The 26802-nt window shown below is 47.2% G+C and overlaps 1 protein-coding gene across 2 annotated transcripts; it reads right to left on the bottom strand.

Annotated features, from left to right (window-relative positions):
• Positions 1 to 561: 561 nt before the first annotated feature.
• On the bottom strand, positions 562 to 17491 carry ANKRD35 (ankyrin repeat domain 35). 2 transcript variants are annotated; one of them, XM_041754054.1, is made up of 14 exons: positions 17138 to 17491; positions 11619 to 11749; positions 10770 to 10858; positions 10352 to 10416; positions 9480 to 9537; positions 9218 to 9288; positions 8806 to 8912; positions 7795 to 7982; positions 6931 to 6968; positions 4774 to 6765; positions 3594 to 3683; positions 1999 to 2064; positions 1292 to 1393; positions 562 to 766 (listed from the first exon to the last, which is right to left on the bottom strand). In XM_041754054.1, the coding sequence occupies exons 1-13, from the start codon at positions 17174 to 17176 to the stop codon at positions 1331 to 1333; spliced, it is 2997 nt and encodes a 998-aa protein (XP_041609988.1). In that variant the 5' UTR covers positions 17177 to 17491; the 3' UTR covers positions 562 to 766; positions 1292 to 1330. The 2 variants fall into 2 exon arrangements, with proteins under 2 accessions (XP_041609988.1, XP_041609989.1); XM_041754055.1 differs by lacking the exons at positions 9480 to 9537; positions 11619 to 11749; positions 17138 to 17491.
• Between the last annotated feature and the right edge of the window lie 9311 nt (positions 17492 to 26802).

Here is a 26802-nt window from a genome sequence, read left to right as displayed (position 1 = left end):
CTAGTTCTGAGTATCCCTTCCCCCCTTTCCCGGGAATCAGACTTTCCATCCCACTTTGTACCTGGGCAAAGAATACAGACCATGTGAGCCCCTGTGCCTCATATCTAGATGCATAATTTGACACACAAATATTTTAGACTGTACAGCATGAAGAAAACCCAAGTCTCTCAATCTCTCCTCCTTAAAAAAGATAGTGGATGCAGGAATCACAAGATACAGATAAAAGATCAGAGACAAATTTGAGAAAGAGAATATCAATCTCCATTTCTACAGAGAGCTGTTTTTCAAATGTGGGTCTTGACCCATTCATTAGTAGGGGTATTTTGAGAAATATTTTTTCCTTGGAACATAATAGAGAATATTATAAAATGAAAACAATAAGGGTAAATACTATTTCAGATATATGCACCACCATATAGAGTGTATTTCTTACTGTGGCTCATAAAGTGTGAAAGCTGCTGACTTTTGGGGCCATTTGTGATTAAAAAAAAAAAGGAATAAGAATGAAAAAGACTCCTTTCCCCACTCCCCTTCCAAGAGAGAAAAACATGACACCCAACACCACACTGCCTCCTGCTTTATTTTCACAGAGCTGGCCTCCATGTGCACCTTCTCTGGTCTCATCCGTGATGATTCCAGGCTTCAGGTTCTCAGGTCTGGGCTCCATACTGTCAGGTGAAACCCCACCTACCCATCCTCACCGCCTGCCCCCTGCCCTTCTCCACATCCTGGTGGAGCCTCTGGCAACCAGGGATGCTCCTACTCCCTGAAAGAAGATATTCAAGGGTGAAATGCACACATATCTCCTCAGTCCCCTCCCACCCATGCCAAGATGATAAAGGGCATGTCATCTACCTGGACTGGAAAAAACTGCCAGCTGAACAGGGGTGGCAAGAAGAGTCAGGGGTGACTGCTCTCTGAATGAGTAGTGTGTGAGCGAAGGAGAGATTCTGGAGTTCATGAGGTCCCACCCTGGCAAACAACTCCCTGCTACTCTGCCACCATGGCTACTTTTCACTGGCATCTCTAGCCTGGGCCTTAGGAGAGCCATTCAGCAAGTCTTTTTAGTCCCCTGCAGTCTACCTGTTCCCTGATTCCTGCTTCTACCCAGTGATTCCCCAGATTGTGTCTTCTCAACTGACCTCACTTCAAATGCTCTATGCCCCACAGGGCTCCCCAGTGTCAGCCACCACCGCAAGGAGCCAAAGAAGACTCCAAATCCCATCCGTAAGTCTCTCTTCCCAAGTCCTTTCTCCAGGTTCATCCTTCGTCACCCTGATCCACAACTCACCACAGACAAATGGCACATCCCTCAGGGCACCGGGATGCCTTACTCTTCCTGGATGCTGAGGATTCGCAGCAAGATATTGTACACATCTTGTTCCATGTAGCCCTGTAAGTGGCAGGAAGGAAAGAAAAGGGGACAAAGAAGAGGAAATGGGGGGAGACAGGCAAGGGAACATTCTGTGGTTTAGTGGAATGCTATTTACTATGCACCCTGGTTTACAGTGTGTGACTTCTCTATGGCTGTCTCCTGGTCTTTACAAGGAAGATAATAATGTCTACTTTCTGGGACTGCTGTGAGGGCTAAAAAGCCAATGACTATGAAGCAGAGCACCTGATACAGGACAAATGTTCTGCTCTTTGTAGATACCATTCTTCCTAATAAAGGAGCAAGCCACCCAGCTCTTCTTCCTTGGTGAGACATATTTAGCTCAGGATGAAACTGAGAAAGGGCATAAGGGACAGGAAAAGGCCTTTCAGGGAGTTCATAAAGGATCAGGGAATTGGCAAGGAGGGGCAAACACTCTATCCCCCTCACATTCATGCACATCCTCTCTTGATCTCTTGATCTACCTAATGAGATCTAGACACCTGGCACTGGAACATCTAAAGTCCAGCTTTCCAAGAAATGACAGGTATGTGCAGGTAAGAGGAAGGATCTCAAATGTAACACCCCCTGCCCAGCACTCTGTCTCTACTTCCTCCCTTGCTCACCTGAGCGGCATTCAGCAGATGGTTCCTGTAGGTGGAGATGATCTCTTCGTGGTTCTTCTGGGAATCCTGGGAGTGAGCGTCAATGAGAGATTATGTGCCCACCCTAGCACACCCGCCCTGACACACACAGCCCCTCATGAGGAACAATAGAATGAAGTGGTGAGCTGTTGGTAGGAATGCAAACTGGTGTAGCCACTCTGGAAAACAGTATGGAGGTTCCTCAAAAAGTTAAAAATAGAACCATCCCTATGGCCCAGCAATTGCACTACTAAGTATTTATTCAAAGGATACAAACATAGTGATCTGAAGGGCACTTGCCCCCAATGTGTATAGCAGCAATATCCACAATAGCCAAACTATGGGAGGAACCCAGATGTCCACTGACAAAAGAATGGATAAAGAAGATGTGATATATATACAATATAGAATACTACTCAGAATACTACTCAAAAATAATTAAATCTTGCCATTTGCAATGACATGGATGGAACTAGAGAGTATTAAGCTAATCAAAACAAGTCAGAGAAAGACAAATACCACATGATTTCACTCATATGTGGATTTTTTTAAAGATTTTATTTATTCATGAGAAACAGAGAGAGAGAGAAAGAGAGGTAGAGACACAGACAGAGGGAGAAACAGGCTCCATGTAGGGAGCCCGACGTGGGACTCGATCCATTGGTCTCCAGGATCAGGCCCTGAGCTGAAGGCAACGCTAAACCACCGAGCTACCCAGGCTGCCCTCATATATGGAATTTAAGAAACAAAAGAGATGAACAGGGCAGCCCGGGTGGCTCGGAGGTTTAGTGCCCCCAGGGCATGATCCTGAAGACCCCGAGATCGAGTCCCACATTGGGCTCCCTGTGTGGAGCCTGCTTCTCCCTCTGCCTGTGTCTGTGCCCCTCTCTCTGTGTCTCTCATGAATAAATAAATAAAATCTTAAAAAAAAGAGAGAGAGAGAGAGAGATGAACATAGGGGAAGGGAAGGAAAAATAAAAACAGAGAGGGAGGCAAAATATAAGAGACTCAACTCTAGGAAACAAACAGGGTAGCTGGAGGGGAGGTGGAGGGGGGATGGGGCAACTGGATGATGAGCATTAGGAGAGCACTTATGGAATGAGTATCGGATGTTATATACAACGGATGAATCACTGAATTCTATTCCTAAAACTCATAATACACTATATGTTAATTAAAATGAATTTAAATAAAAATTAGGGGGCAGCCCAGGTGGCTCAGCGGTTTAGCGCCACCTTCAGCCCAGGGCGTGATCCTGGAGTCCCAGGATCCAGTCCCATGTCAGGCTTCCTGCGTGGAGTCCGCTTCTCCCTCTGCCTGTGTCTCTGCCTCCCCTCCCCCCACCGCCCCGTGTCTCTCATGAATAAATAAATAAAATATTTGAAATAATTAAGCAAAAATTAAAAAAAGAAGAAGAATGAAGTGATCAGCTCAGTCTCCCTTAGCCCACCACTGCCCAGCCTGGCCCACTCCGTGGCCAGGCCTCTATAATTCCCAGAATCTTTCCCACACGTGCATCACTTCCATTGGCCACCCTTTTCTCTAGCAGCGTCTATTTCCCTGAGGGCAGAACATACCTGCAGCTGCAGAGCAAGGTGAGCATTTTCTCCCCGAACTGCTAAGACCTCCTCTGAAAGCTGCTCCAGCTTCTTCAACAACTCCTTGATCTGAAGCCACCAAGAAAGAAAGGGAACTGAGGAGGCCCAAGTCATTCCCCACTCCAATACCACCCAGGGTCAAGGTCAACTTCCTTTTAGTGGATATGTACTATATGCCAGATACTTTTACACACGTTGTCTCAACACTCAAGAAAGCTCTTCTTCTGTTCTGAGGAGAACAATATTTCTCTGAGGGAAGTATTAATATTCACATTTTGTAGATAAGGAGACTGAGTTAAGTAACTTGTCAAAACTATACAGCTAATAAGTGATGAAATAATGATTTGAACCAAGATCTCCTTGAATGCATGGTCCATGCTCTGAAGTATATACTCCCTATATGTTTTTTATATCATTCTACATTTGAGCATGTACACAACTTTTAATAAGACATCTGATCTCATTGATTTCATTCATTTCACAGGTAGTTCTAAAATTACTAAACTCGTTTGGAAATTGATTTTTTAGAATTCATTAGACATGTCTCCTAGAAGCATTACACTGACTTTGGGAGGAATCATTGGAAAACTCTGGTTTCTAACAGCGGTATGTATGTATGTATTTTTTATTTTTTATTTATTTATTTATTTATTTATTTATTTATTTATTTATTTGCCTTGGTTTTCTCTTTGCCAGTGGAAATCTTTTGTAGAACTCACTCTGACTGAAGTGGGAGGGGAGAAGAGGAGCTTCGGGCTAGTCTACTTTCCCAAACCCATGGGCCCCCAAGTGACCTCCCCAGAACCCTAGCAAAACCACAACAACCCACCATATGACCAGGCCTCTTCCTGGGCTAATCTACTTAAGTGAACACGTTAATAAGCCGTAGGACTCCAGGGCAGGAGCTGGCTAGCTCTGACGGCTCGGCTTCTGAATCCTGAATCCCAAACTTTAATACGTAAGCCCCGTTCTCTCTTCTAGTTATACCTTAGCCTCACCTCGGATCCCGACCCCCAAACCCCGAGACCCGGGAGAACACGGTGGTCCTTGCAAAGGACTTGCTGTTGCGCTCAAGGTATTCATCCGACTAAACCGAGCTAGATGCACGTTAGCGGACCCCGAAGCACCCCTTGCTCCGATGGTTGCCCGGCCGGCTCACCTTGGCCTCCTTGTCCCGGCAAGCGCCGATGAGATGCTCCACTTTGTCTTTGAACCGCTCGGCCGTTTCCTCAAACTGCTGGGAGCGGCCGCGCATCTCGCCGGCCCGGCGCTCCTGCTCGGCCGCCCGCGCCGCCAGCTCCCCGCTGCGGCGCCGCTCCTCGGCCACGGCCTCGCGCAGCGCCCCCGCCTCCCGGCACGCCGCGTTATACTTTTCCAGCAGCGCCTTCAGCTCCTGGCCCCAGGCCTGGGCCTGGGCCACCAGCGAACCCCGGGTCTTCTCGTGCTGCCTCAGGCTGGCGGCCTCCCGGGCTCTCAGCTCGGCCACTTCCTCGGTGGCTTGGTAGAGCAGCTGCTTCAGCTTCCCGATCTCCTGACTCTTCCCGCTCATCGTGGCCTGGACGGCCCGCAGCTCCTCCTCCAACTTCCCCAGGTCTTGCTCCAGAGCGGCCACCTCGGGGGGCGCCGGGGCCTTGGAGGAGAGGGCCGGGCCGGGGGGCCCCCGCAGCTGCCGGTTTTCGTGCTCCAGGTGGGCCAGCGCCTTCTGGCCTTCGCGGTGCCGCTGCACCAGGGCGCTGATGCAGGCCCGCAGCTCCTCCAGGGGCTCCGCCGCCCCGCGCCCCGTGCTGCCCTCACCCACCAGGTCGGGCGGCAGGGAGTCGCACAGCCCCTGGAGGCCACTGGTCTGGGAAGCCAGGCGCTTCCGCAGTTTCTCGGTGGCCTCCTTCTCCAGGGCCAGTTCGTCTGTCAGCAGCCCCACACTCCGCCGCAACTGCATGAGCTGGACGTGCGCCTCGGGCTTGGGAACGAAATCCCGCTGCAGCCGCTGGCTCAGGGACTGCAGCTCCCCTTGCAACCGCCGCCTCTCCTGCCCCAGCTCCCCCAGCTCCTCCAGCAAGTTAGTATTGCTCAGTCTCAGTGCTGCTACCTCCTTCTCCAGCTGTCCCTTGGCCAGACCTCCTCCTCGCATCTGCTCCCCTCCAGGCTCCCCGGGGTCCCCAGGAGCCCTCTTCTGCCCACCTTCATTCTCTTTGGTGATGGTCGCTGGCTCTGCCTTTGGGGCTCCCTCTCTGGGCTCCTGGGCAGCAGCCTGAGGTTTCACCTGTAATCCTGCCTTTGCCCGATCCAGCCTCACCAGCACCTGCTCCAGCCTGGCCTCCATCTTCTCCCAGGCAGCTGCTGCAGCCTCAGCCTGGGGTGTCCCCAGAGCTCCCTCCAGGACCCGTCTTGACAGAGCCCCCCGTGCAGCATCCTTCTCTCGCCACACCGCAGCCAGCTCTTCCCTCAGTTGTAGTAGGAGCTGATTCATGGCTGTTGTGCCCAGGGGTTCAGCCACTGTGCCTGTCGGTTCAGCCCCTGGGGCCCAGGGCCTCTCTTTCTGGCTGGTACATGGCTTGTCAGTATGATCAGGGCCAAGGGCCTGTCCACCGTTGGTGGTCAGCTGCTGTCCTGTGGCTTTCCCAATGGTCTCACAAGTTGGGCTCTGGGGTGGCTCTTGTTCTTCTGGTTGGAACTTTCTGTGGGCTTCATACTGAATCTCCCCTGTGGTTGAATCCTCAGCCTTCTTAGAAGCTAACACCAAGTTGGCTGGGGCTATAGCTGCTGCCTGCTGCCGCTTCCTTAGCTCTTGAATGCGCTGAGCCAGCAGGCCCAAGGGACAGCCATGCTCCATACCATCTCCTCCAGGCCGGAGACTAGAGCTCTGCCCTCCTGGAGCTCCAGGCTCTTGGGATAGGAGGAGGCCCAGCTCGTGCACCTGCTCTCGAATATGGTTCTCCAGGCCCAGGTAGGCTGCAGCTTGAACCTTAGCCTCTTCAGTCTTTTGCACCAGCTCCTGCTCCAACTGGGAAACCTTCCTCTGCTCCTCTTCATACTTCCACCTCCACTCATCTGAGCATGGGTCTTCTTCCTCCTCTTCCTCCTGCTCCTCCTCGGGCTCTGCTCTGCATGGGCTCTTAGGTGGAGAACCCACCTGAGGCTCAGATGGAGAGGCCTACATAGAAAAAGGAATAGTGAGTTAAAGGCAGCAGCTAGTCTAGCCCCGGGAGGGCCTTTCCTCTCTTAGACTGTCTTGTTGTCCCCAAAGATCACTATTTGGGAGATGCCCCAGTGGGATAGCCTGGGGTGGGTCAGAAGCAAGAGACACATAGGGTCTTACCTGGGATGCAAGATCTGGATGTTGAACAAGCCCCTGACCTATATGAAAAAGCATGGGGAAAATGAAAGTGGAGACAGGTCTTCTTCTAGCCCTCGCTTTATCTCCAGACTTCTTTCGTTTTTCTTTTCTTTTCTAAGATTTTATTTATTCATGAGAGACAGAGAGAGGCAGAGACATAGGCAGAGGGACAAGCAGACTCCCTGCAAGAAGCCCAATGTGGGACTTGATCCCAGGACCCTAGGATCATTCCCTGAGTCAAAGGCAGATGCTCAACCGCTGAGCCACCCAGGTACCTGTCCCTATCTCCATTTTTTTCTGAGAGGAACAGCCCCCAATGTGATGACTCTTCCCACACACATCTTTGTGGTTCCAGGAGCCACTGCTGTTGAATGGGTCCCCAAGTATCTAACATTCCTGGTTCCCTTAGCCCAGAGATAGGCTAGCTCATTCATTTTGTTTGCTCACTTATTTAATTGGACGCTGTGCCAGGCACTGATATAGGCACCAGGACCTCTGGTAAGCAGAACAGCCATGGCCTGTCATCTGGGGGGGTTCTGGTCTAGTAGGGAAGATGGAGATTGACTCACAAGTCACACAAACAGATACACAATAACAACTCATAAATGCTAGCAAAAGTATAAGCCAGAGTTGCCTTCAGAGAGACAAGGCTGCATTAAGGAATTTTGTGACCATGCTTTTGGGATATTGGGGTCATTTCACAGTAGCAGCAATAAATAAGTAAACCCTCACCTAAAGTGACAATTATTTTTCAGAGGGATTATTTCTATGGGAACAAATGGCATTCTAAGAAGCTTCTTTGATCCTAAGAAGAATTTTGAAGTTACAAAAGGGACTCAGCTTTACCTCCCCGCTGCCCCCGGCGGTTCAGAGCCTGCTGCAGCAGCTGGCACAGCACTTTGTCTTGTGTGCGGAGAGCGTAATGCAGAGCGCCGTGCCCCATGCTGTCCATTGCCCCTGCATCTGCTCCATGGCTCAGAAGCAGTTCGGCCACCTCAGCGCTGCCTTTCTCACAGGCCAGGATCAGAGCCGATCTGTGGGTTGCGACAAATCTAGGCATAGGCTTTCACCAGGAAATCCAGGAGTCCTGGTTCCAAGAATTGCACTCCCGGAGTCAGATCTCACTCAATGTGGTGAGGAGAACCACAAACCAACAACAAAAAGCATTAGACCAGACCAGAACTTTTCAAATGTTGTTTCTTGGAGCTGCAACATCAGAAAGCCCAGGGCCAATTAGGAGGGCTCTATTTTCAACTACTGTATATATTGAGGTTCTGCATAAATTCCTTTTTTTTTTTTTTTTAAGATTTTGTGTTTATGTATCCAAGAGAGACACAGAGAGAGGCAGAGACACAGGCAGAGGGAGAAGCAGGCTCCCTGGAGGGAGCCCGATGCAGGACTAGATCCCAGTACCCCAGGATCATGCCCTGAGCCAAAGGCAGACGCTCAACCACTGAGTCACCCAGGCATCCCTCTGCATAAATTCTTCATTGGAAAAAGGATTCCATTGCTTAGAAGATAGTTTGAAAACCAGTAAATTGAACTAATGGATCCAGAAGAATGGATTCTACTTCCAGAGTCATCTATGCCAGGAAAATGCTGGTGGTAGCAACTGAATAGGAAAGTCTAAGGAAAACTTTCTCAACTGCAAAACAGCAGCCAGAGCTCTTCCAAACAACTGCTCAGAATGAAGGAGGTTCCTGAGAAAACAGAGACCAATCTTCTTTCTTCCCCCAAACACACACATACACACAAACACATACACGTACACATGTACATGCAGATACATTTTCCCCGGGGCTCCTTTCTAGAGTGGCCAATGTCTGGATTTGGGATGGGGAGATAGAGAAGGCTCACTTGTCATCCTTGTCTGTGACATTAACTCGGGCACCTCTCTGCAGTAGCTGTGAGCAGATAGCTGCGTGACCACCCAGCGATGCAATCATCAGGGGTGTCCGTCCATCCTGCACAGATTGTGGGAAGGAAGTTCAAGAGGAGCCCAGGGGAGCCAGGGGCTTGACAATTCTACCAACTGCCCTCTCCCGACACATCTCCAGAAAAAAGCCCAGATCCAGGGGCAAAATTCTCCTTTCTGAAAGGTTAGAAGCTCTCCAGAAGATAAGGACTAACCTCTCCATGAGAGAAAGGAGGAGGAGTGGAGGGAGAAGGAAGAGGAGATGTGCATAACCCCTGGTCACAGAGCTTAGCTAGTCAAGCTCAGAGAGAACAACAGCCTCCCTGTGCAGGGCACTGCCCAGCTGACACTCACATTATCCAGGACGTCCAGGAAGGCTTCATGGTCACACAGCAGGAGCACACTTGATGCACAGCCAGAGGAGGCTGGGAGGGTTGAGGGATGATTGGGTTAAGGAGAAGCAGGAAGGACACCTACTCAGACTACAGCCCCGCATTCCCTCCAACCATTTTAGCAGTCAGCCCTGGCCTACCCTGCTCTCCAAATGTTGTCCTCCCCTCCCTTCCAGCCCCCTGGTCCCTGCAGCCTTGTTTCCCATCAGCCCCTTGGCACACACCTGCCCAGTGCAATGGACTTCGGTTTTCTGCATCCACAGCATCTTCATTGGCACCATGCTGCAAAGAGCCACCAAGGGAGGCAGCATGGGGCATGGTAGTACCATCCTTATCACATACCCACCCTATTGAGTCATCAACTTCCATAGTACTATGGGGAGGGAAAGGAGGACTGTGGCTCTGGCCAACTACTAGGCAAGCCCAGTCTACTCCTTGCAGAGGATAGGCAGCCTTGAATTTCAGCCCCAGTTCTTAAACCTAGGGCCCAAGAAAAATCAGATTATAGACAAATAGGCACATTAGGGAAAATGACTTCTGAGTCCATGACTGGTATCTTAGGATCATAATTGGGGAACTTGGAAAGATCTGGAAAGAACAAAAGCAGAACAGCCATTCGCCCAGTGACCTGTTGAGCTATGCCTCTTGGACTTTTGGAGACCGGCTTATAGATTGTCTGCGTGTCATTTCACATATATATTTCTTTTAGTGCTCCCAGATTGCAAGCTCTTTAAAAGCAGACAGTGGAACACTGGATTAATTTGAACACTCCTGTCCTCCTCTCACTTGCCCACCTGCTGGGTGGTTAGTCTCTGCAGGGGCTCTGCCAATGGCATGTGGATGACTGGCAGGCAGTCCCCAGGAGCTCTGCTTTATAACCTGCCCTCAAGGGCAGCATTAAGTGTGGTGTCTGCCCATAGTAGGTGTTACATAAATATCTGTGAATTAATGAATACATGATGATCAGCTCTCTTACTTGGGATGAGAGGGGTCCTGTTGACCAAACATTGCTTGTGACCACAAGACACAGAAGATTTAGAAGATTCTGGGCCCATTTCTTCCCTTCACTAAAGTAGTATCAAGAGGGTGCTCTTACCTGCAGCAGGACCTTGACACATTGTGGCTGGCAGGAGATGGTGGCCAGGTGCAGGGCAGTGCTTCCTGGAAAGAGAAACAGGGGGAGATGGAAGGTGGGTGGCCCCATGCATGCCGATGACTCACAGGGAGGGAAGGCAAGAGACGCACAGATAATCAGGGGGAGATTAGAGAGAGAAGCTCTCAGCCACACAGGGCCTGAAATTCCTGTTCCCCCAGTGCCTGGAACCTGTGCTGGAGGTGGGAGTAGAGGTGAGGTAAACCATCTTGCAGGGAGAGGAGCCCCCGGAAGGATGCTGGCCAGAACTGATGGGGAGAGAAGTGGGAGACCACACTTGGAACCTCCAGCAGTCAGCCCTCACCGCTGCTGCAATGAAGGGAGAGACCAGCAGTGCGGCCCAGTGCAAGATCTAACTCACCGTCCTCATTCTTGCTGTTGCTGTCAGCCCCGTTTGCAAGCAGTATAGTTAGACATTCTGTCAGGCCTTTGGAGGCTGCCAAATGGAACCTGCTGGAATCAAGGCCAAGGGGCAGAAGGATGAAGGGACCAGCGGATGAGGGATACAAGAACCTTCATAAGCACTGCCTGCTATGCTTCTTCACCCCAAAGCCAATCCCAAAAACAGACGGGGAAGTTCCCCTAGCCTGACTTCCTGAGGAAAAGGCCAGAGGAGGCTGGAAGCAAAAACAGAAATAAGAGCTACAGGTCTCAAGCCACCTAGACAATCGTGGGGTGTCCAGCGAACATGGAACTACCTGTTGCTCTGACCACAGGACCCTTAATAGCCTGGACTGTCATAGGAGGAGGCAGCTGGAGCAGACAGAAGGCTGGGTGGAAGGGACGAGGGATAATCTCCCTCTTGGCCTCACCATCCCACCTAGCCAGCTGATGCTCTCGGCTACAACCACTTTGTTCCTATTTTCCCAAGCTACACACCCTCCTACTTGTGCAATAAGTAAACACTGTATTTAGGGAATGTAGCAGTTTTCTGTTTGTTTCATGGGCTTGATGTCCTTTTGTTTTGGGGGCTTCCCCCCCCCTCAAGGTTTGTCAATCTGGGCCATGAGACAGATGGTACTCAGAGACGCTATCTCTCCCCTCCCTGTTTGCAGCACTTGATCCGTAGCAAACAATGATGGATATGCTTGCTGATTAAAACAAAAAAAGGCTCTGGGGCTTTAGGCATTCCCTAGTCCTACCTCATATCAGGGTTGGAGGCTTTCAAAGAGAGCCACATATCAAGGGGGGCCCAGGAGGGCTTACTTACGGAGACTGGCCGTTGGAGTTCAGCTTGGTGGGTCGGGCAGACTTCCTTGAGGCCAGGGCAGCCACACGTCCCACATCCCCCCGCTGTACCGCCTCCAGCAGCTTCTGATCACGGCGGTTCCATCTCTCCACCTGGTCCAGGGCCACAGATTGTATGAACACAGGGAGTGGGGATGGGGTAGAAAAAGGAAAGGAGATGGTTAGGATGCCTGGCCAGGGAAAAGAGACCTCTGCAGGCCACCGAGAAACTACTGCTGGGTATTGCCAGCCCTGGACCAAAAAGTACTTGAACTAGTGGATTAAAAATCGTGTTCTACAGGTGCCTGGATGGCTCAGTGATTGAGTGTCTGCCTTTGGCTCAGGTTATGATCCCAGTGTCCTGGGATCGAGTCCCACATGGGGCTTCCCTTGAGGAGCCTGCTTCTCCCTCTGCCTGTGTCTCTGCCTCTCTCTGTGTGTCTTATGAATGAATAAATAAAATCTTTTTTAAAAAATCATGTTCTAGCACTGAGGGCAGAGTTTTTCAGATGTCCTTTTTGTTTTTGTTTTTGTTTTAATCATCATGTGATTATTGTTGTTAGGTGCACCAGCTCAGAGCAATCCTAGCCATGACTCCTTTCCCTTCTGCTCTCTAGGTCTTGCTGGAGCAAGCTGAGCCATGCTGACCACTCCCTTTTGGGCTCACATTACCTCTCACCCCCCCATGCTGCTCTGCTTCTTGTCCTCAGATTTATGAGACATCAAGGCATCTAGCTTCACATTACAGCTAGGAGTCCAAATATCCAGCCATACCATCCAGCCTTTTGGCTGTGGGCCCCAAAACTGGGAGGGGAAAGCAGAGTTTCTCTCTTCCCATCTCGTTTCTATGTCCTTTAGTTGATTGCTCTTACCCTTCCATGGCACAACCACCCAAAGGCAAAAATAGGTCTCTAGCTAGGCTTGAGGAAGCAGCAAGAGGCAGCTCTCCTGCTCCTCCCTCCCCTCCCTACTCTTTTCTCTGGCAGGGAGCAGCTGTCCCAGGCCACAGCCACACCTGGGCATGCATTGTTCTATCATTCCAGCTTGCCTTTTGAGGGTGGTAGGGTAATTACAATAATTGAGGTATCACAGGGTGTGAAAGAGAGAGAGCTGTGTAAAAACACCCAGGGCTGAAGGCACAGAATAGCCTGATTGGATCCAGAGAGGGGAAGGGAAAGGAAGAAAGGATGCAAAAATCTGTGGGACGGTGGAAAGGGTCCTGGATGAATATTTTGTCAGCAGTCCTACTTTCTCAGCTATGTGACCCAGAGTAAGCAATTGAACACCTCCGTTTCCTCATCTATAACATGTGGGAAATAATAACTACCTCATCATGTTGTGAGCATTAAATGAGCTAACCTCATATGAGGTATATAAATTCTCTTCATAAACTGTAAAAAACAATACAAGTGCATGGTATCCTTATAACCAAACAGGAAGCAGTGAAGGATTGGTGGTGGCACATCACATTTTATGAGGTATAATCTCAACAAGAAAGAGGCTTTGGGAGGAGGTGGGAAAAAATAGGTTCTATGGAAGCCAAATAATTAATTTTCAAATACTGTCTACCTAGCCAGGGCAAATTATGTAGCAAAATCAGGGAAGATTTGAAATGCCCAAGCCATAAAATGATCTTGGGCTAGATGGATGATAAGGTAATACTCCTGTTCAGCACTTGTAATTCTTCATAGTCATTTCAAGTGCTGTTTCCATTAGCCTCTCCACATCCCTGGAAAGGAGTTAGGGCTGATATTATTTGATCTATTTGAAAGCAGAAGAAACTGAAGTGTGCTGAGTTTGGATAATTGTCCAGGTTCACATCACAAAATAGGGGTAAAATTGAAATTAGAACCCAGGCCACCTGACGGGCCCAACCTGGTTCTCACCAGCAGACCATATATACTACGACAGAGCCCTGGAAGAAGGTTTACTTATTACCATGCAAACAGTCTAAGACTGCCTCCAGGCCAAAGCCACCCACCCTCGAAGCTATTCCCTACACAGAGAAGAGTCTCTGAACAGGATAATTCTCAAAAGACAAAATAAGCCAAATGACTGGTCCACATACCAAACAGATTCTGGAATGTAGGAACATGTTATCCAATGTCCCTTAGGGACCAGTTGCCCTCAGAAAAAGCAGAAAGCTATAATTATACCTCCACCACAGGATGCTGCCATCGGTTGACCTCTAATCTGAGGTTCTCTGTTTAAATCCTGATTCTAACACTTTCTATGCTGGTGAATTTAAGTATGTAACAACTTCTCCGAACTTTAGCTTCCTAGTGATATAACACACCACAAAGCACCTAGCACTGTCTGCCACAGAATTGGTGCACAATAAATGCTGGGTCCAATCGTCAACCTTCCTAGCTTTGCTGGACACATTTTGGATGTACCAGCAATTCTGAATTCAGAGTTCTTCCCCCAGGGAAGTGAGAGGAAGGGATCTTGCTTGTATCAGCCAATGTATAACAGCCAGACTATAGAGATGGTAAAAGTGCTTCTTAGCAATGTAGAGACTTTTCTTTCCAACTAGACAGCTCTAAATCCACCCGATTTATTTCCTATAATCTTGTTACACTAAGAAGAATTTAGAATAGGTGGAAATTCATCATGGTCAAACCTCTGCAGAGCTAAGATGGAGAATAGAGGGATGCTTCCAAATTCCAAGATCCAGTCCTCGGAAGAGAGGCACTGGATTACCATCACAGCCTCAAGGGAAGAATCACCACATTAATCAGCAGACTCAAAAACAAGGATAAGCTCTGTATATATGTAGCCAAGATTAGGGGGCTTTTGTAGGAGTAATTGCAGCCTCTCCTTATCTCTGGCTGGGTGCCTATAAGCATCCTATTGAGATGGAACACACCAACAGAAGAGAAAGAGTAGCTACCATTGTAGGACAGGTGAATGGATATAGAAAGGCTGCCCTAGAGGATCCAGGAATTGACTCTCAATATATATATTTAAATTTTTTTTTTTATGATAGTCACAGAGAGAGAAAGAGAGACAGGCAGAGACATAGGCAGAGGGAGAAGCAGGCTCCATGCACCGGGAGCCCGACGTGGGATTCGATCCCGGGTCTCCAGGATCGTGCCCTGGGCCAAAGGCAGGCGCCAAACCGCTGCGCCACCCAGGGATTCCTATATATTTTTAAATGCAATGGACATTCCTCTAAGTTGATTCCAGTAAGCACTGGCCAACTGTTCAAAGCTATTTTCTGGTCCACTTCCTACATAGGCAGAGTAAGCTAATACATAAGACATCCTCAAAGGCATCCTCTATTTGACTAAAATAAAATGAGATTGTAAGAGCTGGTGTGTGTGTGTGTGTGTGTGTGTGTGTGTGTGTGTGTGACTTCCTAAATTTTGGATAATTTAGATTAATTTGAAAATGATCACTGATCTGTCAGTACTGGTCTCAATCAAAGGGTGCAGGGCTCTGGCCCTGGACCCAGGGGCGGGAGTGAGGACAGGCAGGGGCAATCTTCTGGCATGACTGGGAAGCCAGGCTTTGGGAGTGGCCAGGAAGGCTGTTGCCCTATTTCTTTGACAAAGGGTTCAGAGTAGTTAGCCACCCAGGGAGTGGAGAAATTTATCATAAGGGTAAGGAAGTTTCAGGAGGAAACAATTTGCAGCTGACACTGGCCTATTTTTAAACTTTTTGCGATCCTATCCTGACGAAGAAAACAGCTCTTTCCAGCTAGATAGTTCTAAATCCACCCAATTTACTTCCTATAAGCTTGTTACACTAAAGAGAGTTTAGAATGAGTGGAGATTCTTCATGGCCAAAACTCTGTAGAGCTGGGATGAAGAACAGAGGGAGAGATATTTCCAAATTCCAACATTCAGCCCAGTGCTCACTCCACCACCTTGGAAAGACTGGAGCCCAAGGATTGGGGAATAGGATAAATGAAATAATCTCCCATTTCTAAGGGCAGGCAGACTCCACAGACGTGAAAGGGAAGGGCAATGCGGAGGACTCTCAGCCACTAAGGAAGAATCCGTGTGAATAAGAAAATCATTAACAGTTAAGATGGAGTTTCTGGTACCTGTCCTAGTCATCCAGTAAATGCATTTTGATTGGTTGATCTGTGCGTGGAGACCAGGTGAAGAAGAAATCCAAGTGGGACAAGAACAGGCCTCAACAGAGTCCCTACTCTTGCCTCATAGCTCACTCACTTCCAGGCTTCTGTGGCCTGCCCATGAAGAGTGAGCTGAGCATTTCTCATGTTTGCTTATGAATGACACTCCTAAGTCAGGTTCGGCTGTGTCATATTCCCACGGGTCATTGGCTACCTCACTTCTAAATGAGCCATCATCCCAACCTCCCCAGAAAATGCCATCCCCACATAGGAGGTCTCTCTAAGAGATCTTCAGGGAAGAGACAGCTACACCCTCTCTGTGCCCCACTTTCTGTAATCTATCTTGTGTTGTGTTCTGGGAGAATGTGGCGAGAAGAGTGACTTCTACTGGGAGCTCACAGAGTGCATCTACTCTATCCTCTTCTACTGTCACCTTTCCCCAACTCAGTCCAGAGAAGCGGAGAATACAAGCCCTAAGCAACTGGGTGAGGGTTTAGAATGAAGGAAGATTCTGGGGAGAAGAAGGCAGAAGGCCTTTGACTTGCCCAAGAACCAGTCTGATAACCAGACACTGCAGTGAGCTGGCTAGGGTAGATTCTGCAGGCAACTTACCCAGTGTCTTGGGGAGCAGCCAGACAACTATGCCTCCTCTGCCAGTGCCTGGGAGGATGGCGGAGTGCAAGACTAATCCACAGAGAGCAGGCAAAAGGAGGTTGGGGCAAAAGGGGGAAACGTGGTGTTGAACAACCACTGGAAAGAGAGGGGCAGCAGTTGAAGGGGGAACAGGAGGAGGCTGCACCTGTGTGGGAGCACCCATTGGAAAGAGGGTTGGAGTGATGTCAGAGAGCCAGTGGTGCTGATGAGAGAACAGGAGTGGAAGGGGTAAGGGGGCAAGGACAGAGAAAACTCTATGAAACAGGACTAGGGGAAGGCACCGGCCTGGGCGTTTGTTGGGCCAAGAGGAAATGGGCTGGCAGGATTGTGAGGACAGGTCAGGGCTGAAAATGAGGCCTTGAGGCAGGACTTGGGAGATAGAGCAGGACCTGGGACTGAGCAGGGGCTGGGGATAGAGCAGATGTTTGGAGGTGTTCAGTCCTGGAAGACAGCAGAAGTAGAAAGGACCTTCAGGGAGGGGCAGAGCCTGCAGGAAACATCTCAGAAGTTGGGGGTGTACATGCTAGGAGGACAAGAAAGGGCCAAGGGGAAGGAATTTGGGGAGAGCAGAGGTTAGGAAGGCAAGTCAGAGGCGAGGAGACAGGGTCTTGAGGAAGGCAGGGCTGGCAGGCTGCATTGCGGGAGTGGAAGCGCTGGAAAGACCCATAAAGAGAAAAGGCGACGGTGCGTGAAGATGGGACTCAGGACTTCTGTCACCAGGGCTTGCACCCCAGCCCCATCCTCCCAGACATGTTGGCACCTACCGCCACCTGTGAGCTGGAGCAAGAGAAGAAGCGCTTCATGGCCGGGGCCGGGGCCACGGGGGGAAGGGGACGCGCAGAGAGCGGGGCTACAAGTTCCCGAACCAGGGACTCGGCTGCGGCTCCGCGCGAGAGAGCTGTCAAAAGCAAAGTGGGACCCGCCCAGGATCCGCCCCAGGACCCGCTGGGCTCAATCAGATGCAAGAACCCGAGCACTGGGCTTCAAACTCCTCCCCTGGCCCTGCCCTAGTCTGACGTTGCGGAAGCCAAAAACCTGCAGTCTTTGGCTGAGATTTTGGACAGGGTCTCAAGCCTCGCCCTCCAAACCGAACCCGCCGGCAGCTGCGACCCGCTCAGGGGGAGAAGGTACCGCTCGGGCTCAAGCGAAAACTCCTCCCGCAGCCCCGCCCCGCCCCGCCCCGCCCCGCCCCGCCCCGCCCCGCCCCGCGGGTTCGGGCGCCCCCGCCCCCGCCCCCGCCAGCCGCCCCTCCAGGCGCCGCTGCTGTGGGGGTGGGGGGGCGGCCAGGTCCGGGATTCGCTGGGTGTGCTGTGGTCTTACCAACTGTCACATTTAACCACTGGTGACGACATTTTTATTGTATCAAGAGATCTCTGGCCCGCTTGGTTACCTCTGCTTCCTTCCTCCATTCCCTGACCAAAAACCCAAGCACAAAAGAGGCTTTGAAGAAGGAAGCTTGGAAACCAGAGGAGATTGTGGTGGGCGGGGGGGGGGGGGGGGGGGGGGGGGGGGGCTGAGCACGAATGGTGCCTGACCCTTCGCAACCTGGGAAATAAAACCTGAGGAAAGGGGGATCGGGCTTCCTATTGTAATGCAACCCCTAAATTGGAAAATAGCAGAGGGGGAGGAGAGAACTCTTATTTTAAGCAGCCCCTAGCTGAAATAAGCCCCACAAAACTGTCTTCCCTATTTGCACTGCCCTTTAAATTCAGATTCTCAGCAATTCTTGCTTGAACAGCCAGTTGCACCTAACTAGTCTGCCTGTCTCGTCCTTTTGATGAGGCACAAAAGTAGAAAAATATTCACCTTTAGCCCAGAAGGTTTACCTATAGCCTGCATCGTTTTGATAATGATCAGATAGGTGACGGTTGCTACATTTTTTTTTAAGATTTTATTTTTATTTGTTTGAGAGAGAGAGAGCACAAGCAGGAGGAGCAGCAGAGGGAGAGGTAAGCACTTTCCCAACTCAGGGCTCGACCCCACCACCCTGGAATCAGGACTAGAACTGAAGACAGACACTTAACCAACTGAGCTACCCAGGCATCCCAAAGTAGCTGCATTCTCAAAGGATCTTACAACTGCCTGTAAATCTCATTAATAGTTAATATAGAAATGAATGATAATCACCAGGGGAATCTTGTGAAAGCAGAGATTCGAAGAAGACATTTAAGATCTAGTACTTCCTGCTTGTCTATTCCCCCTTGAGCACTAAGCATATAACCATCAGCTTCACGAAGCAAAAGTGCAGCTCTTCTGCCCACAGGTCCTATCCCTGTGCTACTTAAATAAACTTACCAAGTTGCCCTGTACATCATCTCAAGAGTTCTTTGTTGACTATCACACAATGATCCCACAACATTTTTGGTGACCTGTTTAGGGACAATGGAGTGAATACAAGAGTGTCGATGCAACTTAGTAAATCTTCTCCCCTCCCCCAGTGTGTTTCTTACCTGTTCTTTTTCTTTTTCAGAGATGTCCTAAATAGTATGACCCTTCGGAATGTGTCTTGGCCAAGTGCTCAGGAGAGGACCTCTTGCGCATGGCTATACTACAGTGAGGGATAGAGACTCTTGCTATCTGGCTGAACACTATTTCCTGGTCCTAAAGACATTGGGCTCAGAAATCAGATTCTCTTTATTTTTCCTGTTCTGTTAAGACATATATTCTTGTTAGGCATGGGACAGCCACATATGTCTTTAGGACAGCTGCCAATCTCAAGACTCCAGTAGTGTAAGGTTTCCCCCTAAATAATAAGGCATGATCTCTTGATGAACATAAAAATCCAAGATACATCTGACTGTGTGCTTCCCAAAAGCGACTGGTTGGAGCTATTACCTAGTTGGGGCACTCACCCAACAAGGGACTGCTTCCTTGGAACTGGCTTATAGATAAAGCTCACAACAAAATTGCCTAGGGGTATCTGGATGGCTCAATTGATAGAGCATGTGGCTCTCCATCTCAAGGTCATGAGTTCAAGCTCCATGTTGGGCATGGAGCCTACTTAAAGAAAGAAAAAAAGAAAGAAAGAAAGAAAGACAGAAAGAAAGAAAAAAAAAGAAAAGAGAAAGTTGCCCAGATTAGATAGGAGTTCCATACTTTTGTTTTTTCATATCTATGATTTTGTCCTCACTCATAGGTTGTTTGGTGTTCTCCATCCTGCTCTCAGATTGAACGTACTTCTAGCTTAGATATATGATACTTAATATGATATAAAATAGCTGCCCTTTCTTAACAAAGGCCTGGACCTCTATCCCATCCATTAATACTGGATCTAGAGGTTTCCAATTGGTACTATTATTGGTCAAATATATAGGCTCCCCCAAAATGGAAAGAGGCAGCGCCAGTGTCTGCAGCATTTGAGTCCATTCACCAGCACCTGCTGTAGTCTGCAATGGGGAAGTGAGGGGAGGTCGACATCCCTTCTCAGGTAATACAAAAGTGTCAGAACAGTCAAGAAAGAAAAACATCTTCCCCCACTCTGAACCCCAGGAACCTCCATCAATATTCCTGACAGGATGCCATTTGGAAGCCAAGGAAGATTTTGGTAATGGACTTCTAGTTAGTTCATGTGCTCTCCTCATTTGTTTTGTAGGAATTGACTATGGATTCAATTTCCTCAATCCTGAAAGATTGCCCTATGCCCTGTCTTCTAACACACTGTAGTCAATTTGGACAACAGGGTTTAAAGAACCACCTTATCTTCTTCTATGATAATGCATGTCCTCAATATTCTCTGGAGAATGATGAAAAATGGCCCATTTATGGGTCCTTAAACTTCAGTACTATTTATTAGTTAGACCTTTTTTTGTGAGTGTCAAGGAAAGTGGACTGAAATCCCACATAGCCAGGCCTTTATGGCCCTGTACCAAAATCCTGATCTATTTCATACACCATTAGAGGGCCCCAGGACACCCTTCCCCTCACCCTCAATCCACCATCAGCACAGCTGCCTGGAGCCCTCCGACTCCTGTTAATCCGCCACTTGCCTGTGTTCTATCACGTTCTCTATGTGTTCCCCTTTGACTCTCTCGTAAACACAGGTTGCTGCCAAGATCATGTACATGCCTCCCTCTTTTTCCTGAGTTACTTGTTTCCCATCTGTTTGCTTTCTCTTTTGTGTAACAGAAATATATCTTGAGGGCAGCCCGGGCGGCTCAGCGGTTTAGTGCTGCCTTCAGCCCAGGGTGTCATCCTGAGACCAGGGATCTAGTCCCACGTCGGGTTCCAGCATGGAGCCTGCTTCTCCCTCTGCCTGTGTCTCTGCCTCTGCCTCTCTCTCTCTCTATGCCTCTCATGAATAAATAAATAAAATTTTTTTTTCAAGAAATATATCTTGAGACTGCTGGATGAATGTTGAATGTTGCCTGACTCTTGTTGCATGGGGCGGGGAGTGGTACCCCTCGTTCACTTCTGGGTTAATGGCTATGATAACTGGAGCCAGTTGTCTGTGGTTAGTCTACCTTGTGACAGGGACCTTGAGGAATATTCCCAAGCAACTGCCAAGACTCCTTTTGTATCCAGAAGGTTCCCTGTCTTCTCTGGCCCCACATGGACCGTTTATTTTCACTTTTTTTGGTGTAAAGAAAACATGTGTCTGTTCATCTGTCTGAGCTGTTGAACTCTAGAACCAGGAGTCCCCTTTCTCTGCCTTTTGGGCTTTTACCCGCCTTCAGCCTTGATGGCCACACCTCATCTCCACTATCTCCACCTCCCTCTTCTGTTTCTGCACCGCCTGAGCAGGGCTTGCATAACTGACTTCTCTAGTGTGCTCTGTCTCCAGTGCTCACCATTGGCTTCTCCTCCTCCTCCTACCCTTGCTATCAAGGAGAGGACAGCACCCCTCCTTGGACTTAAATGGCCCACTTAGATTTCCCCACAGGTGCCCCAGCTAAAAATTGACACTGACTTTTGAGTTGAGAAAAAGTGAAAAGTCACAGTGACTTTTTTTAACAAATTGACTGACTTTTAAGTTGACCCATGTGCAACATACTCAGTACTTAAGCTAATGTAAGTTTGTTAGTTATGAGTTATCAGCATTAAATAGAAAACTTTTATTCTACCAGTGATTGCTAATGGTCAAATAAGCTCATGTTCTCTTTCAATTTGTCCCCAAAAATGGGTTAAAATGACAGTAAATTTTGTCTGTCTCAAAAAGTTCTCATGGGTAATTGTTAAAACAGCTTTCAAAATCTTTCCACCTGAAACCTTGATGTTTTGCTCAGTTAAATGATAAATTGTATTGAATTCATTGGATATCTAAATCTTTTCCAAATGAGATAAAATATTAAAGCATTGATTATTGAACATAGGTTTACCTGCTTTGCCTTCTTATCACAGAGAAACTGAGGATAGTGAAGTCTCTTGGTAAATGTACTTTATGCTTTATTGAAATATTGTTCTATGGGAAAACATGTTTTTAGAAATTATGAAATATACTCATAGATTTCCGATCTAAAGAGTTTTGGTGTAATAGGTCACAGTTGGTTACTACTTAATTTTCACTGGAGACTAAGGTTTCTAAAAGTTAAAATTCTGCTAAATGTAATTAGGACTGATGGAAAGAAGTAACTCTGTAGGTGGGAAAATAGGAAATATATAAGGAATGGAAATACATTTTGTTGAGGGGAAAAAGAGAGTAATTCTGTCTTAAAATGAGATCCTTGTTTAGAGAGAAATGGCTTAGGACAAAATCTGAATGAAGTAGAAAATTGTACAAGGTTTATAAAAGGAGATTTTCAGGGAAAGAATTTTTATTTTTTAGTTTTTTTTTTTAACTTTCATCCATGCTTTTCTTTTTAATTTCTATTTTTTTGGTATATTTTTTTATTGGAGTTTGATTTGCCAACATATAGTGTAACACGCAGTGCTCATCCCGTCAAGTGCGCCTCTCAGTGCCCGTCACCCAGTCACCCCGTACCCCTGCCCACTTCCCCTTCTACTACCCCTTGTTCGTTTCTTAGAGTTAGGAGTCTCTCATGTTCTGTCTCCCTCTCTGATTTTTTCTAATATTGTCATTTAACATGATGTTTTCTTGCAACCAGGTAATAATTCCATGCAGCATTTCTTAAAATAATACAAAATATTGCTTCAGGGACGCCTGGGTGGCTCAGCGGTTGAGCGTCTGCCTTCAGCTCAGGGCGTGATCCTGGAGACCCAGGATCGAGTCCTGCATCAGTCTTCCTGCGTGGAGCCTGCTTCTCCCTCTGCCTGTGGCTCTGCCTCTCTCATGAATAAGTAAATAAAATCTTAAAAATATATATATATTGCTTCAAACTTCTAATGTGGTTTGATATGCTTGGTTGAGCAGAAATAGTCCACTTTGTCTTTTGATTTTATTTTTAAAGATTTTACTTATTTATGAGAGACACAGAGAGAGGCAGAGACATAGGCAGAGGGAGCAGCAGGCTCCCTGCAAGGAGCCTGATGTGGGACTGGATCCCAGGACGCTGGCACCACGCCCTGAGCTAAAGGCAGACTTTCAACCGCTGAGCCACTTTTTAATTTTATTTTATTATTTTTAAAAATATTTTATTTATTTGAGAGACAGAGTGAGTGAGAGACGGAAAGAGCACATGAACAGAGGCAGAGGGAGTGAGAGAAGCAGACTCCCTACTAAGCAGGGACTCCAATGTGGGGCCCAATCCTGGGACTTCGGGATTGTGACTCAAGCCAAAGGCAGACACTCAACCGAGCCAGCAGGTGCCCCCACTTTTTGATTTTATAATCCTACTGTCTTTACAGAAAGAACTAGCTGCAATACAACAATCTTTCCAGTTGAGCATTTAGTGATTACTATATATTCCTTAATTTGCTTAGGTATGCATCATTTGTCAATGAAAATTAGTGTTTTCTAGAATAAAAAGGAAGCCTTAGGGCAGCCCAGGTGGCTCAGCGGTTTAGCGCCGCCTTCAGCCCAGGGCGTGATCCTGAAGACCTGGGATTGAGTCTCACGTTGGGCTCCCTGCATGGAGCCTGCTTCTCCCTCTGCCTATGTCTCTGCCTCTCTCTCTCTCTCTGTCTCTTGTGAATAAATAAATAAAATCTTTTTAAAAAGGAAAAAAAAGGAAGCCTTATGTTTATCAGAAAAGATCAGTGCAGGCACCTGTAAGAGTGAGATGAGAAAGAAAATCGCAAGGTTCCATATTGGCCTCTGAATAATCTCATAACCTGGTGACTAGATCAATTTTTACAGTTCTGCGAAGGTCCTCCTTTGTCTCTCACTTATGAGTTTTATTGTCGTGGAAGGCACAGAGATTCCGGAGCCAGACAAATCCAAGTGTTAATCGCACATTCACCACTACATGTAGTTGTACAGCATCAGGCACTTTGCTCACCCTGTGCCTCAGTTTCTTCACTTACACAACGTAGACACTACTCCTTTCCCAGCCCACTTGTTGGGTGTTGGGTTGATAGATGGCATGGAGGTATGGAGCCTCTTCTATGAGGTTATTCCTGACAGGCTCCTGCCATACTGTTGATCAGACTCCTTTTTTCTCCCATCTGCACCTGACAGGTGACTTCTATCATGGCAAAGATGAATAGCATGTGGTTCCTGCTCTCAAAAAGTTTATAATCATCAGTCAACCAAAAATTCTTTTATATAACCTTTTCTCTCTTGGGAGACAATTTTACTTGTGGTCAGGACTAACCTTGAAATGAGTGGATTTTAAAAGTACACTGGTATAAGATTGAAATTTTGCTTTTCAAGGGCATGGGTGGTGACTCAGCTGGTTAAGCATCAGGTCATGCATGACCTCAGCATCCTGGGATGGAGTCCCACTGGCAGCAGGTTCCCTGCCCCTCCCCCCTACCCCACTTGTACTCTCTCTCTATTGCTCACTCTCTCTTAAATAAATAAATAAATAAATAAATAAATAAATAAACAAATAAACAAACTTTTAAAAAAGAATCTGCTTTTCTCTTTGTTAAAAAGAGCAAGTTTTCTTGGCTTGTTGGCTTCCTCTTGATAAGAAAATGTAAACAAAGTTTTTTTCTCTTTTCTTTCTCTATCAGCCCAGAAAACCAAAGCTTCTATGTTTTCTCTTTGATTACCTAAGAAATTAAAAGATCTCAGTGTTAAAGGAGCTTACTAACAACTATAGAGCTTCCTGTAGAATCCCTTATTGCCCCCTTGGTTAAATGTTAGTATTAAATTTATAACAGTCTGTAATCCTTTTTAGATATGTGCCTTAAAACTTTCTAAGATTTTTAACACACTTCCTGAGATTTAAATGGTAAATGAAGTTTTTGACTAGTTGTTAGACTTTTTTATTTGGTGTGTTAAGTGACACTAGAAGCACTGTTAAAGTAATAATGATAAGCATTAGCTAGCATTGTTCTGGTAAATGCTAGAATTGTTCTAAAAATTATACAAAATTCCTTAAAGTTTTTGTTTTTAAGATTTTGAGATAGAGCCTGCGTGAGAGAGCACGCGGGAGGGGAGGAGCAGAGGGAGGAGAAGCAGACTTCGAACAGGAACCCCTGGGATCTCAGATCATGACCTGAGCTGAAGAGACAGATGCTTAACAGACTGAGTCACCCAGGTGCCCCAAATACAGTTTCTTACGACTCTTATTTGAAACATTGCTGGTGGGATCCCTGGGTGGCGTAGCGGTTTGGCGCCTGCCTTTGGCCCAGGGCGCGATCCTGGAGACCCGGGATCGAATCCCACGTCGGGCTCCCGGTGCATGGAGCCTGCTTCTCCCTCTGCCTGTGTCTCTGCCTCTCTCTCTCTCTCTGTGACTATCATAAATAAATAAAAATTAAAAAAAGAAAGAAACATTGCTGGTTTTCTAATGTTTGCTCCTCCAGATGGATGAGTTTTCTATTAAAATATCCATAACTGGGATCCCTGGGTGGCGCAGCAGTTTGGCGCCTGCCTTTGGCCCAGGTCGCGATCCTGGAGACCCGGGATCGAATCTCACATCGGGCTCCCGGTGCATGAAGCCTGCTTCTCCTTCTGCCTATGTCTCTGCCTCTCTCTCTCTCTGTGACTATCATAAAAAAAAAAAAAAATTAAAATATCCATAACTTATAGGAATATGATAAAATACTCTTTTATGAACAAATTGAAGCAATTTTTCTCCCTACCTAAACCTTCCAAAAATCAGAAACTCGTATTAAGTATTCTTTCTTCCATGGCAATTACAGTTATTTGCATTAGTTCATAAGAATCTATCTGTTCTCCTTATAATAGGACACCATTGGAAACATTGGTAGTATTACCAAGGCTTTAGCTGAAATGTCATATTTGAGAGAGACATGCATAGACAGCTTTAAAGAACTAAGGTTGACTTTATGGAGCCAATAGAGCCCCTTGGAAATGGTGGCCTGATATTTTGCTCACAGAGTTCCCAGCAGTCTTACCATGTGAGTAAAGAATGTCACTTCCTGGCAAGTGCAGGAACCTCAGGATATTTTGGGGACCTCGAGAAGAGGAACATACCCAAATCTACAGGTATTACAGGCAAGTCTGATGACATTTATTTGGATTGGCTCTGGCCTCCAGAGGCCATTAAAAGTTCAAGCTAGAGATTCCTTATAAAAAGTTCCAGCAAAGCAAATAAAAAAACAAAACAAAACAAAACCCTTACAAGATCAATCACTATTCTTGCTGAGCTTTTGTAAATATTGAGGCCAAGTTTGTTAAAGCTGGACTTATTTTAAAGCCGAATTAGGGGACACCTGGGTGGCTCAGTGTTTGAACATCTGCCTTTGGCTTAGGTCCCGATCTCAGGGTGCTGGGATCAAGTTCTGTGTTGGGTTCCCCTCAGGAGGTCTGCTTCTCCCTCTGCCTATGTCTCTGCCTATCTGTGTAAATAAATAAATAAAATAAAATCTCATTTATAAATAAATAAAATCTTTAAAAAATTAGTCTTGATTTGACTATCTCTGGAAAGAAGGGTGAATTTAGAGAGAAAAACTGTTTCAGTAATACATCTTTTTTTCAATATTAGAATCTAGTTTTGATTAATTGTCTTCAAATATCTGTTGTTTGCCTAAGCTAGACAACTTGAGGTAAACTGCAGAGAGATTGTGATCATAGCTCATATACAGAGAGCCTTTCTGCTTATTACTCTGTGGGGATAATAGAAGGGACCTCATGGACCTATGATTATTTAAACAACTGGACAATGGGATGGAGTCCCCAACAATTGTGTAACTCAGCTGTCACCTTAATCAATTCTTTGTGGCTGGGATAACAAAATCATTTCTGGGACGCCTCGGTGGATCAGTGGTTGAGTGTCTCTGCCTTCAGCTTAGGGCATGATCACAGAGTCCCGGAATCAAGTCCCGCATCAGGCTTCCTGCATGGAGCCTGCTTCTCCTCCCTTTGCCTATGTCTCTGTGTCTCTCTCTGTGTCTCTTGTGAATAAATAAATAAAATCTTAAAAACAAACAAACAAACAAACAAAAAACAAAATCACTC

Source organism: Vulpes lagopus, chromosome 5 (genome assembly GCF_018345385.1).
Source record: "Vulpes lagopus strain Blue_001 chromosome 5, ASM1834538v1, whole genome shotgun sequence".
Lineage (NCBI taxonomy): Eukaryota > Metazoa > Chordata > Mammalia > Carnivora > Canidae > Vulpes > Vulpes lagopus.
This window is presented reverse-complemented; position numbering and strand designations above follow the sequence as displayed.

Excerpts from the sequence above, each read along its gene's own strand:
- ANKRD35 (XM_041754054.1), bottom strand. The coding sequence starts at position 17,176 with ATGAAGCGCTTCTTCTCTTGCTCCAGCTCACAGGTGGCG. Across the intron at positions 6,969-7,794 it reads CCGCCGGGGGCAGCGGGGAG|GTCAGGGGCTTGTTCAACAT; the intron begins GTAAAGCTGAGT and ends TTTTTCATATAG. Across the intron at positions 6,766-6,930 it reads ATCCAGATCTTGCATCCCAG|GCCTCTCCATCTGAGCCTCA; the intron begins GTAAGACCCTAT and ends TTTTCTATGTAG.